Raw genomic sequence first — 14,676 nt, 5'->3', positions numbered from 1 at the left:
CACTACAAGTATGTTTCTTTCAAAGGAAATTGTTGCAGAAAAACTGAAAAGCTATACTCCGGCTAAAACTACATAGTCTAGTTTTGAAATCGTATCGAACCTTGATTAGCTCACAAACAAAAACTACAGCTCATTTGAGTCAAAACACGATGAATCCGCATTGTGTATCGACCGATACACGCCTTGTAACTAATAAAATACTTCGAAGGTATAGTTTCAAACGCAACAGAGAATTAGGAACGATTAGATTAACGAACAATGATGATACATTCTTAACGCAATCTGCGTGTGGTGGTGCGTTATCTTTCATAAATACAAACTACAATTGTCCGTTGACTTACACTCCGTATCTAATCAAAACAGTCAACTATGCATTCAACAGTGACTGATCGAGGTAAAGTTTTTAATTTTGGCTAATAAAAAACTATTTGATTTGCGGACAAATATAATTCACTACATTCGTAACGGACTATATTAGAAAATGTATTGATGTACCTGTTCAACGATTGATGCCAGTCGACCCAACGCCAGACCGTTTCCGTCCTCTCTCGTTATAACAGCACTGCCGAGCTTCACAACCAATCTTCGTGCATATTTCAGTTGTGATCGATCAGTAAACGTTCGTTGTTTGCGTTCAGCGCTCACCAATGTTCGCTTATCTACGTTAAGGCCCTGTAACAAATTATTCAGAATTAAATTTACTTTTTTATCATCATCTTCTTTTTAAAAAAAGACAGTACTATACATCAGTTTATATTGGGTTCCTCCGTCGATTTTCACTAAGACAGTAGTCTTAATTTTAATAAATGTAGGTTTAAGTAAATATTATTTTCAGTTAGTACAGACCAGGAGTAATATGAAGTTACTGCAGACAACTTTAAATCCACTAATGTTCATCCGTACTTATTCAACTTTACGGTGGAGTCGCAAATGAAAATGTATGCAGGTTGCATACGTTTTAATGTAACAAAATTTTTTTAAAAAACCACCTATTTTCTATTTTCTTTGATCCTTTTGTAACTATATTTACGGATTTTATATATATATAGATAAATGGATTGGATACATACATCTTCCTTTTGTTTTCGCAATAAAAAAAATATAAACCATTTTTAATCTATATCTATTAAAGAGAATATTTGTAAATAGAATAGTTTAGTTTTTATTTTATTGAACCAGCGAAAATTGCAGCGAATATTCAACTGTTCAAATAATTGGCGTTCGAATTTTAATTTATTTAATTTAAACAAGACTTAATATCATGCGATTAAAAAGTATTAGTGGCCAGTATATCTATTACATTGAACGTTCTCATAAACGCTGTTCGTTAATACTTTAAACATAATACAAAATAGTCTTTTAAAGGACTAACACGGTCTGAATTATTTTACATATTTTAAAAAAAAGTTGAAAAATAAAGATTCATTTATTTATTTATTTAACTTTTTAGTGCAGAAGACAATGCAGAAAATTAATCAAAGAGAGCAGTAAATAGAAGAATCACAAGAGGTGGTGCGATTTTATCGCGAACGGCGTTTAGTTTCAGACAAGCAATAGTAACATTTTTAATGTAAGATAATTATAAATAACATTTTATACAAGTTGTACTATTATATTTATGATATGTGAATTATAATAATAAAAATATAAAATTATAATGTTTATAAAGTTAAACAGGATGGCCATCATTCCATGATGAAGATGACAAGGTTACTTTTTTTTTAAGAAATCAGAATCGTTACCAATAAAAAAGTACGTATGTTAAAATTACTCATGTTTCATAAACAGCGTAGACACTAGCGCAACAATTAATTTGCGGCTATTGACTGTAATTGTGTGCGAGGAAGCCAAAAGGCACACGCGCCTCTGTGATAAATAATTGACTTTGGACTTTGTACAGTCGTTCATTGTGCACTTTATATAAGCCAGGGATGAACAACACGAGGCCCGCGGACCGCTTGCTAGCCGTTTAATATGTTAATGCGGTCGCCAAGCATTTATAAAATTAATTTTGTCGGCTTTGTGTCGTCATTATGTTGTTATAAAATCAATTACAATAAAATGGTAGTACATTTTTCTTTTCAACTGAAAATGGTAGTACTTACTAAACCGATTTTTTTTTATAAATTGTTAGTATATATGCGTTACTTTATGGCCACTTAAAATTTTTCAAAGTTAATTTAGCCCGTTTAATGAAAAGATTGTCCACCCCTTATGTAATCGCTTGGTATATGTAACCAGTGTTTTACTTTGTCTGGAACTACAAACAATTATGTGATAGACTATAAACATACAGAATTATGTGTATAGGTAAGTATATAAAGCATGTTGTAGTTATTTAAACGTTTTGATAAATATTTTATTTACATTATACTTATAAAATGTTTACTTTATTACATTTTAGTTTATAATCCTAATGTCTATACGATATATAATATTTATAAGAAATTTACAATACTGCAATGTATTTAAAAGATACAGATAAATATGGATAACTATTAAAAAGAAGTAAGTAAGGTAGTATACTGTATAGTACGCGTGGTAAATAAAATTTACCAAATGTGGAACTCTATTGTTTAAAGGTGCAGATGGAGGCTGCACTCGATTGCGAGTCCGGCTTGGCCCCGAATACCGCGATCATTACGGAAGTTTCACTGGATAAAAATTTTGTTTATAATGTAAAGGACATCACAATAGACACGTATTAACGTGTACACCGTTCCAGAAGTCATCGTTAGAGACTATTATGAATTGAAATAAAAACACTTTTGTGGCACTTTTGTGTTTCACGATACATTCCCGCATAGTAGCAATACTTAAAATTGACATTCTTCCAATGACGAACACAAATGATTATTTGTGAATATTTCTTAGTTTTACCTGCCTCTCGTTTAAAAATGAATGATTTATGTATACATACACACCCAAAGCAATTGTACTATATATATTCTAAACCAAAAAATTAACACAGATGAATGTATTAGTAAGAAAACTTACAACATATCTATTTTTATATGTATAAATAGATACGAATTAATACTAGCCGATTTAAAAAAAAACATAATTTATATATATGTATATATATATATGTGTATATATATATATATATATATATATATATATGTATTTATATAGGTTATGAACATCGTCAAATGTTTGACAGCGAGAGACAGGTATTTTAAATTTGTCTGTGGTTTTTTGAGAAACAGAAAGTGATATTTTACATTAAATAAACTCGTATGGCATCTAAGCAGCCTTATCACAAGAATTTGAAAGCTTTTTAACTCTGAGCTTGTTTAAGGGGACGATGCATAAAATATATTATGGCTAGCCCAGGAGCATCGCATAGCGATATACCAAAGATGTCGAGGACATTTGCACGCTGAACATTCTATTATTGCGCAAAGTTCTCTTATAAAACATTATGTAGCATCCTGCTTTTAAAAAAATAGTATTTCATTCGATGTCGGTTAAGTTCATTCCCTCATTCAATCTTTGCTGAACGACTTAATATTTTAGCCACAAAACTGCCTACGATCGTCTATTTAGTTCTTTTTACATTACGCCTTATTAAATACAGGGCGAAGGTATTAGTTTCAGGTTCAGAAATTTCTGAACCTAGCCCAAGAGTAATGTACATTATAGAATTAGTTTTCGGAGAGAATTAGTTCGAGCAACGCTCACCGCATATTGGCAGGTCAGATGATTGCTAAACACGTAACGACGCCCATATGTACAATGCCCTGTCAGACTAATGAGTCGGCTAACCGCTTTGAAATGAGCATGATTTACCGCGCTGGAATACTGTAGGCTTTTAGCATATACGATTCCTTAATTGAAAACTATATAGTATACTAATATATAACGGTAACATACAAGTATATAAATGATAGTAAGATATAAAATACTAGTCTACATAAATTTAAAATCGAACGCATTTATGAAACCATTTAAGTGTTTTATTAATAATCCAACATCGTAATTAACGGCACAAAATCGAAATCTCTCACTTCTGACTTTATTGGAAGGCTTACAGTCAACAAGGGAAGGAGAGGACTATTCCCGATATTTCTTAACGACATCGAATCTGGAATTAAAGAATCCAAAGGCTCACGGAAGTAACATAACCTAACGTATTGGCAAGTGAAGTACAAGTGGACAAGCCACAAAGCAGATGCACATTTCTGTTCAAGAGTGAAGACTACAGACCGGCAGGGGAAGCATAAGACATCTAGCCATAAGGTTAAGAGATGTCTTTGTGAATGGTGCTCCCCTACTATAATCGGGGCCTTCGGAGTCGCGGGAGTTTAGGGTGGGGGCCCTAAACTCCCACTAGCTTCGGCGACTCTGAAGCGGACGATGGTTCGACGTGGTCTCGAAACATGGTGATAGCACCACGAGGGTTTCGGGGGTAGCGTATACACGCATACCCGGGACGGGCTATCGAAAAAAAATAGCACGGCGCGAGGGAAGACTGCGTGGCGAACCCTGACCGGGAGATACCGCGGTCCCTTTATAGCGCAGAGGGCGACCACCGGGAGGGTTATAGTGGGTAGGAATCCCACATACCCCTGTCCTCCCCCCAGAAGCAGGGCATCTTGAACACCGGAAGATTTCCCCCACCGAAACAAAAAAAATGTCTTTGTGAAGACATCGGCTAGCCTATTAGGGGGACAGGTTGCTTTCAACCTGTCTTATTGGGAATCGAAGGCCATATGTACTGCTCACATGATGATGATGAAGGGATATGTATGAATTCTCATAACGCTTGTGGGTAGGCGCAAACAGTTTTTTTTTATTTCATAAATGCTTGGGACTTGTTGATCACCGTCTATGTAAATTTTTCCCTAAGCCGGCTCTTACTGTAATCACAGAGGAGAGAGCGACTATTTTATGCGCTGGTATCATCACAGCATTTTTTTCACATTTCTAACTGTGTTCTATAGCAGACGCCTACTGAAAGGTCTAAGTCTCCCCTAAGTTGCCAAGATGGCTGTGGTTTTTTAGCCACCGTAATTGGGGACCTCAAGTACTGCTTTCTCTGATTTTGAGACAGAGCATTTAAATTTTCTTTTTCTTTTAATAATTCTTTTCACATACTTTTATTTCTTTACTCTTCTTTTGTACGTCCTATGGTCTTTCTTCTATTTACTAATTTCATTTAATGCATCGCCTGTCTTCCTTCACCTTGTTTCTCAAGTATAACAGGTTTAAGTAATTATCACATTTTTACGCTTTTAACTTTATTTTTATGCTGTTCTATTTTGTATTCTTATTTCTTATACATCTTTAATACAGGTTATCGCATTGTATCACAAATACGATTTTAAATTTATTTACATTACTTCTATTTGATTTATCTCTTCCTTTTTGATTCATATTTTTTTTCTTTAGTTAGCTGTGGTTAATTTTTTAAAATTCTCACATGATAACTGATTGTATTCAAACTTGCTTACTTATTGATTTTCGCTACTGTTAATTCGAATCTAAAATCGAACCCGCAACCAGAGACCTTATGTCACAATATAAGTCTTGTACCACTAAACTATGCTAGATATATAAAAGAACATTTTAAAACACGCTTCAATTTATATAAAAGCATAAAATAAAACATTTTGTTATCCTTTCATTTATACGTGTTTATGAAACCCGGGGCGTACCGTCTCTGTTGTGATTAATTCTATCCGCGGGCACTCTCTCTGTTGGGTAAAGTTTGTTGAAGAGAAATCATTTTAGAAACAAGCGCAACGAAACAAATATTTATAAAGTGACAAATTATTTTCAAACAAAAAGCTTTGTTCCCATCACAAGGCACGAAGTTTGAAATGTAAAAAAACAGTTGTTCAAATAAATATACTTTCTGTTATTTTAATCATTATTTCTAATCCTCTTATTTTTCTACTGCGTTCGTACTATATTATCTCTATATATTTTTGTTATTCTATACAGGGTTAATTAGTTATTATTTAGTTAACTTTAAATCTTTTACACGCGTTTCCAATCACCTTGGATGAGGTAACACTGAAAAAAAAATCTTTTGAAATACAACTGGCAAATAATTTATGGCAATAAATCTGAAAGTACAGATAATAAACAATAATTAATTTTAAAACAGAGTCATTCAAATTTTAAAAACGCTTTTTCTTACTATATTATAATAAGGTAATTAATAATTTAGATCCGATTAGAATCGACCGAAGCATGACCATGATCACTCAGACATGAGTGAACGAATGCGAAGGAGAATTAATAATTTCTGAAGCCATTGAGTACACCATACAGTAATTAACAAAAAACTATCTATACAATTATCCCTTTAAAACTTTCATACATATTATTCATTACCTGTATATAGCTTATTGTTATGTTATATTAGCTATATAGATTTTTGCATCGCTCCGACTAATCAGCCAGCAGCGAATAAACTATATAAACGTGACTGTTATTTTATCCTAATACAGACTAGATAATATCTATTTTCAAATTTATTATAAATTAGTTTAGAAGACAATACGTGCCAGAAATGGTGTACTGCGCAGTTAAAACAAAAAATACTCTATAGCTAGTAATGTATATTATGCATCGAACATTAAATAGTAAATAATTGTTATATTTAAATGAGAAGAAGCAATTAATAAATTGTTTTTATATTATCGGGGATAATAGTCTTTATTTTTGTTTCTAAAAATTTCTTTAAATATAATATCTTCTATCTCTCTATCTGGCGATCTATCTATATGGCTAATAATAATATTAAAAATTTCAAAATTGCGTTAAAATTTTTTGAAACGAGCTGCTTCTTCTTTTTTTATCAGAAATTACATTTGTTCATAGCAATAACATTTCAACAAAAAGTCATCGAACGATATGTCGCTTATGAACTATAAAAAACAAACCTTTAAAAAAACTGGTCTGGCATTCATATAAAATACGAAAGAACTTTTACTGTAAGGCGGCGTATGCCTTACAGAAAATATGTCTGGGCTGGGTATACCATAATCGCCAGGCTTGGCAGGCGGGTTGGCAATCGCAGGTGGTATTATGGTACACAGAGGAAACTGCTGACCATCCACTGGAAGCTTGTGATCAATGGCAATGCTTTATAATAATGCAAAAAGTGTGATTTAAAAGATTGTATCCCTGTAACCGAACCCGCGGCCAACGATCGCGTTTCAATCTCGTACTGTTGAATTACCGCTGCTCACTTAACAAAACCTATCACACACATAATAATGTATCCCTTTTTGTTTTTGTTCACGCCATAATTTGAGAAGGATTTTACTGATTTCATGCATCTTTTCGAAGTTTTAAAAGTACTAACATTTAAAAGATTTTTATCAAAAAAACATCACTGCAGAAAATTTAAATTACAAAATTTATTAATATTAATTAAGCCTTTGAGCATTTGTTAGTTAATTTTTAACTTCGCGCGTTTCACAGTTCCTGTATTGCTTATTTATATTATAGTTTTTATCTTACCGCAGCATCAGTCTGTATTTATCGATGATAAAGTTAGTTTAACCATTACTTTCTTCATTTTATATTAACTAATATACTTCACATTCAATATCTGTATGCATAAATTTTTCGACTACTCTAAAATTTGCTATAGTAATTTATATTCATTATTTAAAAAAAAAAACATTTTTTTTTTATAAACATTCCGGATGATGACCCCAAGTCCGGCTTTAGGTAAAAGCGACTATACCTAATGTACCGTAAATGGTCAACGCCGAGCCTCAGATAACAGGCACAGTCTATTAGCCTAAATTCGTGGTCACACAGCGCACATGATGCGGTATGTTGTGACAGATAGGACTGATCTAGAGCAAGCACAACAGTACTAATAAACAGTACCCAAGAAAACCCCTCTCATTAAGGTATATGGTGATATATGATATACAGACTTACGGCAGAAACTATAAAGTCATCACCATCAGAATCGAAGATAATGACGGAAGTAAAATATTTAATGTAACAACGAATAGACATAAACAAGTCTGTGACATTCATCTTGTCTTTAATACGCATTTATTTATTCAAACATAAGCAAACTTACTTATCAAACGCGTATTTACTTCATTAAAAGTTTATGACGGCTATAGTTGAAAAATATTTACTGAGCTCTATCTATGTTATTGTTTTATTTTTTCTTGATAATGGTAGTCGGTTTTTTTGTTTATTTTCAAACGCATCCTACTCTTAGAGTTCATTTTTTAAATTTATATCAAAATTTAAACTAAAAGAAAATACGATTATATAACATCGACTTTACCTGCTTTTTTTAACCTTTATCGATACGATATGATTCGCTGAAGTACAACGAACCTTATATATATATATATATATATATATATATATATATATATATATAAATATATATATATATGTGACATATGACAATCTTGAACACATAATACGCACTATACGAAACTATTGCAAAAACTAGTCTTTTTTTCCGCAAAGAAAAATCGTCATCGTCGTTTACATACCCCTAAGATATATATGGCGCGATATACCATAATCACCACGCTTGGCGAAGAAAAAATACTTTCTAGTATGGACTTACACTATCGCCTAATTGGTATTCATAATTTTTAAAATTAAATTGATAAATCCTTTACAATTAAGGAGCAGAGCCTAGAACGCGCTTAATATGACGGTTACCTCAGCAATATCGCATATGTTGGTACTCCATGAAATAAACTGGCATAAGATTCCCAGAGAGAAGACTCCGTCACGGTTGAGTAACAGCTTAACATTCAGACTTCTTATTAACACTGTGATAAGCATATCTAGGTAATAGTTTTTTTTATCGAAGTTATTAACTGGTACTAAAAAAATTACTATTACCTTTCACGAATAAGATGAACAAGTACGGATAATGTTCTAGTTCTTCTGTTATTCCTAAAACCGAATACTTCTATTATAAAATCATCACAATCTTCTGTTAATAACTAGAAATTAATTCATAGTGAATTTATATGCATTGGTAGAAGCGAGAGGTATAACAGCGACATCTATCGATAAACCAACCTATGATCCATACATGACAAATTAAAGTCAACATCTTTGATAGCGAGGTCTTAGAGAGGCTCTTTGATACGACCGATTTACTGCGTAGCATTCCACTTTCCCCTATAACCTGTCTAAAAGCTAATATCAGCTTATTTCTGGAACGGGCGTTCAAATCAGGATTAGTAGAATCAGTTCAAGTTTAACTAAGATACGATTGGAAGGTATAGGAGTCTATTCGGTGAATGTGAACGCCAATGTAATGTAAGAAGATATCCTTTAACGTGGTGGACACGGCATCCGCATGTCGAATCATTCCACGAATGTGATCATTATTTTGATGTCTGTTGATATACCAATTATCTTGAAATTCGATACAAAGAATCCGTAAAGTGAATTCTTAACAAAAGTCCGTTCTGCACTCCAATACGTACCGGAAGAATATTCATGTTATGACTTCACGGTGCAAATACCAAAAGTCGACCCACCTTTTTAATATCACTCGTTATTGCAAATGGAAACATCTGGCAAAGTTTTATTTCTACATACAAGCGAGAATTCCTTGTTTCTTTTAGACAATATAACCAAAATTAGTTTTGTGTACTTCCGGGAAAAACATAAACAGTATTATATTGTGGAGCAGATACAAATACATATAGTTATATAACATTACATTACCATACAGGGTGATTGGTTACAGATTTAAAAAATTTGAAGGGGTGAATGTACCGCATTTGTCAATAATCAAAGCCATCAGTCTGTATTAGGTTACATTATTTGTTTTCTGTTGGAATATTATATGCCATTAACATCTGGCAGTACAGTCTACAGTGACAGATAATAATAATTAATTTTGATAGGTAGCACTCCAAATTTTATAACAATTTTTCCTACTATATTGACATTAGTTTATTTTTTGTAGAATCATTTGTGATAGAAATGGAAAACCATTACACCATTAGATAGTGTACTGTACACTAATTGACAGCAAATGGACTACATAACGCTACACACTTTTAAACCCTTTACATCAATAACCAATCAACCTGTATATCTATGACTTCAGACGATCTCATCTCAGCTAAATTTAAATAATTATATAAATCTTGATAAAGTAAATGAAATTATTTGAAAAACGTAGTATTTAATTCAATAATATACAAAATAATATACTATGTATCAAATTTTATTTCTGTTCTATAAATAAAAAATGTTGACCCCGTCACGATAACAGGCGATCTACAATAAGCCATGTCTAAAATTTGGTTTTATAAAATTGACGCCACAAATTGTCTTTGCTATGTATTTATCAACATTTATGAAATGTATTATTTTCTTTTAAAGCGTAAGATAACTCAAAAAATGAGGAAAGAAATTTACGATATCTTTTTTAAATTGTTATGTGGACATGGGAAATTGAATCTCATTTTTAATAGATTAAAGTTAGAAACTATGAGTACATTGTACTTGTATTTTATTTATTAAAAAAACTCACCTCAAAAAAACTATTGAAATTTCCATCAGGCAATGAATCTCCGACAACCGTATAATATCTTCTACCGCTAAATCTAACTAATTTAGAAGCAACACGAAGCATTTTCAAACAATTACGTATAATTAAATAAAATTCAAATAATTAACATAACTGTGGTCCATATACCGACGTTGATAAAAGCACAAATGAAATGAGAACGTTTCAAATCGGAACTGATAAACTAAATAAAATAAATATGTTGACAGACAAAAAAATATGTTTTACGCACACAACAAAGAATAAACGTTCGCTCTTCCGTAATATTCCTGGAAGTGGCTTACATTGTAATTTCTACGTAATCGCTCTGTTTCGATGCATTTCGTATACTGTCTGTAAATGGGCCTTGATCTGCGTACTCACGACAATGATGATAAATTTGTACGGAACGAATGAAATTGGACGATGCCCTGTATAACAGTCCTTTACGCGGCATTTGATTTGGCACGTCGGGATATCATCTGAAAATCTTCGAAGTAGAAAGTAAATTATTGTACATGGCTTTTTAATAAATTTCTAAAACTTCTTACATAGAAGAAAAAAACTAAAAATGTTCTTATAATTATATACATTTTCAATAGTTGTAGTCCAGCGGTAGAAGACTGAGACTTACTATCCTAGGTTGCGGGTTCGATTCCGGGAATATAATGCGATTTAATTTACACTTTTTGGTTTAATGATACAGGATTACAACTACTCACAGATAACTTTTCATAGGAAGGGCAGTAGTGCCCTCTGCGTACCATAATACCGCTCTGCAATCGCCAACTCCTCTGTCAAGTTTGGCGATTATGGGCCTGAGTCTTGCAATGGGCGTCTATGGGCCGAAACGACGACGACGATATATATTTTAAGAGATTGAATATTTTATTGTAATTAGTGATATTTACAGTGCATCAACACAGGAAAATAATATAAAAACTGAAATAAGTAAAAAATGAAGAACAAACGGCAGAGTTTTTACAAACTAATAACGATTTTAGTTTTGCGGACTTGGTTGTGAATATGAAGGGAGAGTTCGTCAAATGATAGAAGTGGTTGGAAATCTGATGAACTTTTAATTAAAATACAAAGTAAATATAATGCACAAAGGTCTTTTTCATATATTTTCCACTCGTACTGGTCAGATGTGGTTATGAAAACCCACCAGCGTTTTTTAAAAAAATTATTGGCGTTTACAATTACGGTACAACATTTATTTAAATGTAAACAACATGAATCAACCCGTATTTGACTTAATTTTGCGAATAAGATAATAAAAAAATATTATGCGGTTTTAATGTCTTTGGTTACATTTAATGTAAACAAAATGAAGGATCTATAATACAATTGCTATTGTTGAAGCGGCTATAAAAACACTAATTACCTTAGCAAGTTTTGTTTATATAAGAAACTAAGGTCGTTAAGATAAAGTCTAATGTTCAAGTTTGTCATTTAAACTTAATTAGTGTACTAGAGTTGTTATAACACGGCTGAAACATCTTGAACTTTTTTTTGCTACAAAAAAATAAATGAAAACAGACGGAGAAAATTAAAATAGAATTTTTTTTTATTAATATTAAACACTTTCTGAAAACTATCGATCTGTTTTCCACACAAAATTCGTTCACTTATTTATACATTGATTAAATCGCATTTGAAATATCATGTTGAAATATGGCAACCGGCTATATTTATTAATCTTTTCAAAATAAAATCATGTAAGCATTATACATTGTCCGGTAGCAAAATTCTAAATTCAAATTATTTTTTTTTCTGTAAATATCAACTAATTAGTGCTACCCTTGATGGCTTTTGCAGCGACTGGTACTAAATACCGAGGCCAGATTTCAAGAGTATGACTGACGTGATGGTTAAAAATTAAATCTTCAAGAAACCTCTACAGTATATACTAGGACTCCTCCTTAAACGTAATCGAAATATATACGCAGTTGGATTGTCTACTCAACTTAGGATAAGACGACAATTGTATATCAGAACCGAAATTACATATACCTATACAGAGATTAAATCTCCAAAAAAAAAAAGACGTTATATTCAACATAATTTTTAAGAACTACTATCCACATAATTCTTCTTTTTATTTTTATTCAAATAAATGTGTAATTGGAGTATCTTTTATTTCAATTTGAAATCCGAATTCTACCACCAAACGCCCTTTGTTATTACCACTATTGCACACCAACTACACAATTATAGGGAGAAACTAAAATATTAAAACTTGGGTTATAAATTATGCATTATAATTAAAAATTTTCATTTTAAAATCCATTCGTTCTAAAATATATTTTACATCAAAACAAGATATTTATAATGTAATAAATAATAAATATGACCCCAATTAATTCATGTCAGAACAAAGGGAAAGAATGCTATAGCTTAGCAGATCATAGTACAATAGATACAATATTGTAGTTTTTAAAAACATACACTTAATAATAATTTATACATGCTTTAGTTTATATATTGAAAATTTGATGGCCAGTTTTATAAAATAATTACTACAATGTAAGATATTTATTCCATTTTAAGCAACTTCATAAGTGTCATAAATAATACGAGTATTATAAATAACTTATTCTCAAGTTATTTTAATCCATTTCATTTATTTAATTCTTTTGTCCAAAATAAGGTTGTTACAGCGACACGATATAATATTATAGTCTTTATATAAATATATTTTTATTATTACGAAAAATAGTGTCTGTGAAAGTGTTCATCACACTTGACAAATACAAGAAATAAGATTTAAATAGTAACGCCTAGATTTCGTCTTCAAAAATTTAACAAAATCTTCATTGTTCTAGGTGTACGCATAAATAATGAAGTTCCACAAGATATATTAAACTTTTCTTTTCTTAGTTTTAAAACTAAACTCAAAAATATGTTTTAAATAAATCATGATGACATGATTGAAATTATAATGTACACATGAAATTTTTTTAAATTTCTTTTAAAAAATCAATCATTTAGTTTCTGGCCTTCTCTTCTCAATAGATAAACATATCGAGCTGGTAGTAGCTTGCTACATATATTGTTTAAATAATCGACGATTCAAAAGCGCACGTAAATACCTACTTGAATAAATGTAATTTGAATGCAATAATATTCTTTTATGTCGTATTACACAGAGGACCAACATGATCAAGATTATGGGAAATCACTGAATGCAGACAGCGCCGGACCTTTGAGATCTATGCCTTGTATAGCGCGTCTTTCGGCTGATATCATAATGATATTACAATATATTTATAAAAATAATTTTTTTTCGTTTTTAATATGAACAAGTATCACATATTTCTTAATATTAATGACATTTCAGACAGCTAAGAAAACATTAAAGTAATGAACTCGCATCCTTCATTTTCAAATACTTTTTTATATTCATCTATAAAGACTTTAAAATAATATATAGAAGTCGCAAATGGTCTTAGAAAGTAAATACTGCACATAGTTTTGGCGGAGTATTTCAAATTAATATCCATTACATAAAATTGATTAAAACGATAAACTTTGTTATAGATTCTCACATTCATGAAACATAAATATTGGAATGTGCTACTTGTTTTACAGCCAGCGTGAGAAGTTTTAAGTGCAAAAAGTTGATTGAAACTCAGTACAGTTGTAAAATTTATGTGGATTATTTTAACGAAACATGCACTAATGTTTCGTTTGATGCAGACCATATTAGATTTAATTATTTTTTAAAATAAAACTGGTCATTTGGACTGGGCAGATATCATCACAACTGATGCTAATAAGTCGGTAAAGGATGCTCTGGAAACAGCCGGGGCACCAGAACTGACCAGAACATGACCACAACCCCTCTGATAAGAGCGCACAGATGAGAATCAAAAAGTTGATTACATAAACTACGAAATATCGTCTCGTCCAAAATTCCTTAGTACCTTACAATGAAAATATACCAACAATGAGTTGTGGGATTCTTCCTAGGGCCAGTAGGTCTTTAAAACCATGAGAACACTGTTCAACCAATAAAAATCACTAGCCAATCATAAGTCGAGAAGCATTGTAGAACGCTTTCTTTCATCCGATATTTATAAAGAATTATATTTTCGTGGAATTACTTCTATGCGCCGCTGATGATTACGTAATGTAGCTCCTACAAA

At 31.6% G+C, this 14,676-nt stretch overlaps 1 protein-coding gene across 2 annotated transcripts in view; it reads right to left on the bottom strand.

Annotated features, from left to right (window-relative positions):
- The window catches only part of P5CS (Delta[1]-pyrroline-5-carboxylate synthase), a 41,529-nt gene that overhangs the window by 8,224 nt on the left and 18,629 nt on the right, over positions 1-14,676 (bottom strand). The window contains exons 1-2 of one of the 2 annotated variants that reach the window (XM_068777683.1): positions 10,511-10,885; positions 496-672 (exon numbers count right to left, since the gene is read on the bottom strand). In XM_068777683.1, coding sequence (XP_068633784.1) covers positions 496-672; positions 10,511-10,612 — 279 coding nt within the window. In that variant the 5' untranslated portion in view covers positions 10,613-10,885. Of the gene's footprint in view, positions 1-495; positions 673-10,510; positions 10,886-14,676 lie in introns of those variants that run through there. The other variant, XM_068777682.1, reaches the window with a different exon arrangement.

The sequence above is a fragment of the Battus philenor genome, unplaced genomic scaffold (assembly GCF_028537555.1).
Source record: "Battus philenor isolate CCGP_79_NKW_IND1 unplaced genomic scaffold, ilBatPhil1.0.hap1 SCAF_14, whole genome shotgun sequence".
Classification (NCBI taxonomy): domain Eukaryota; kingdom Metazoa; phylum Arthropoda; class Insecta; order Lepidoptera; family Papilionidae; genus Battus; species Battus philenor.
Note: the sequence above shows the minus strand (reverse complement) of the source record. Positions and strands in the feature narration are given on the sequence as shown.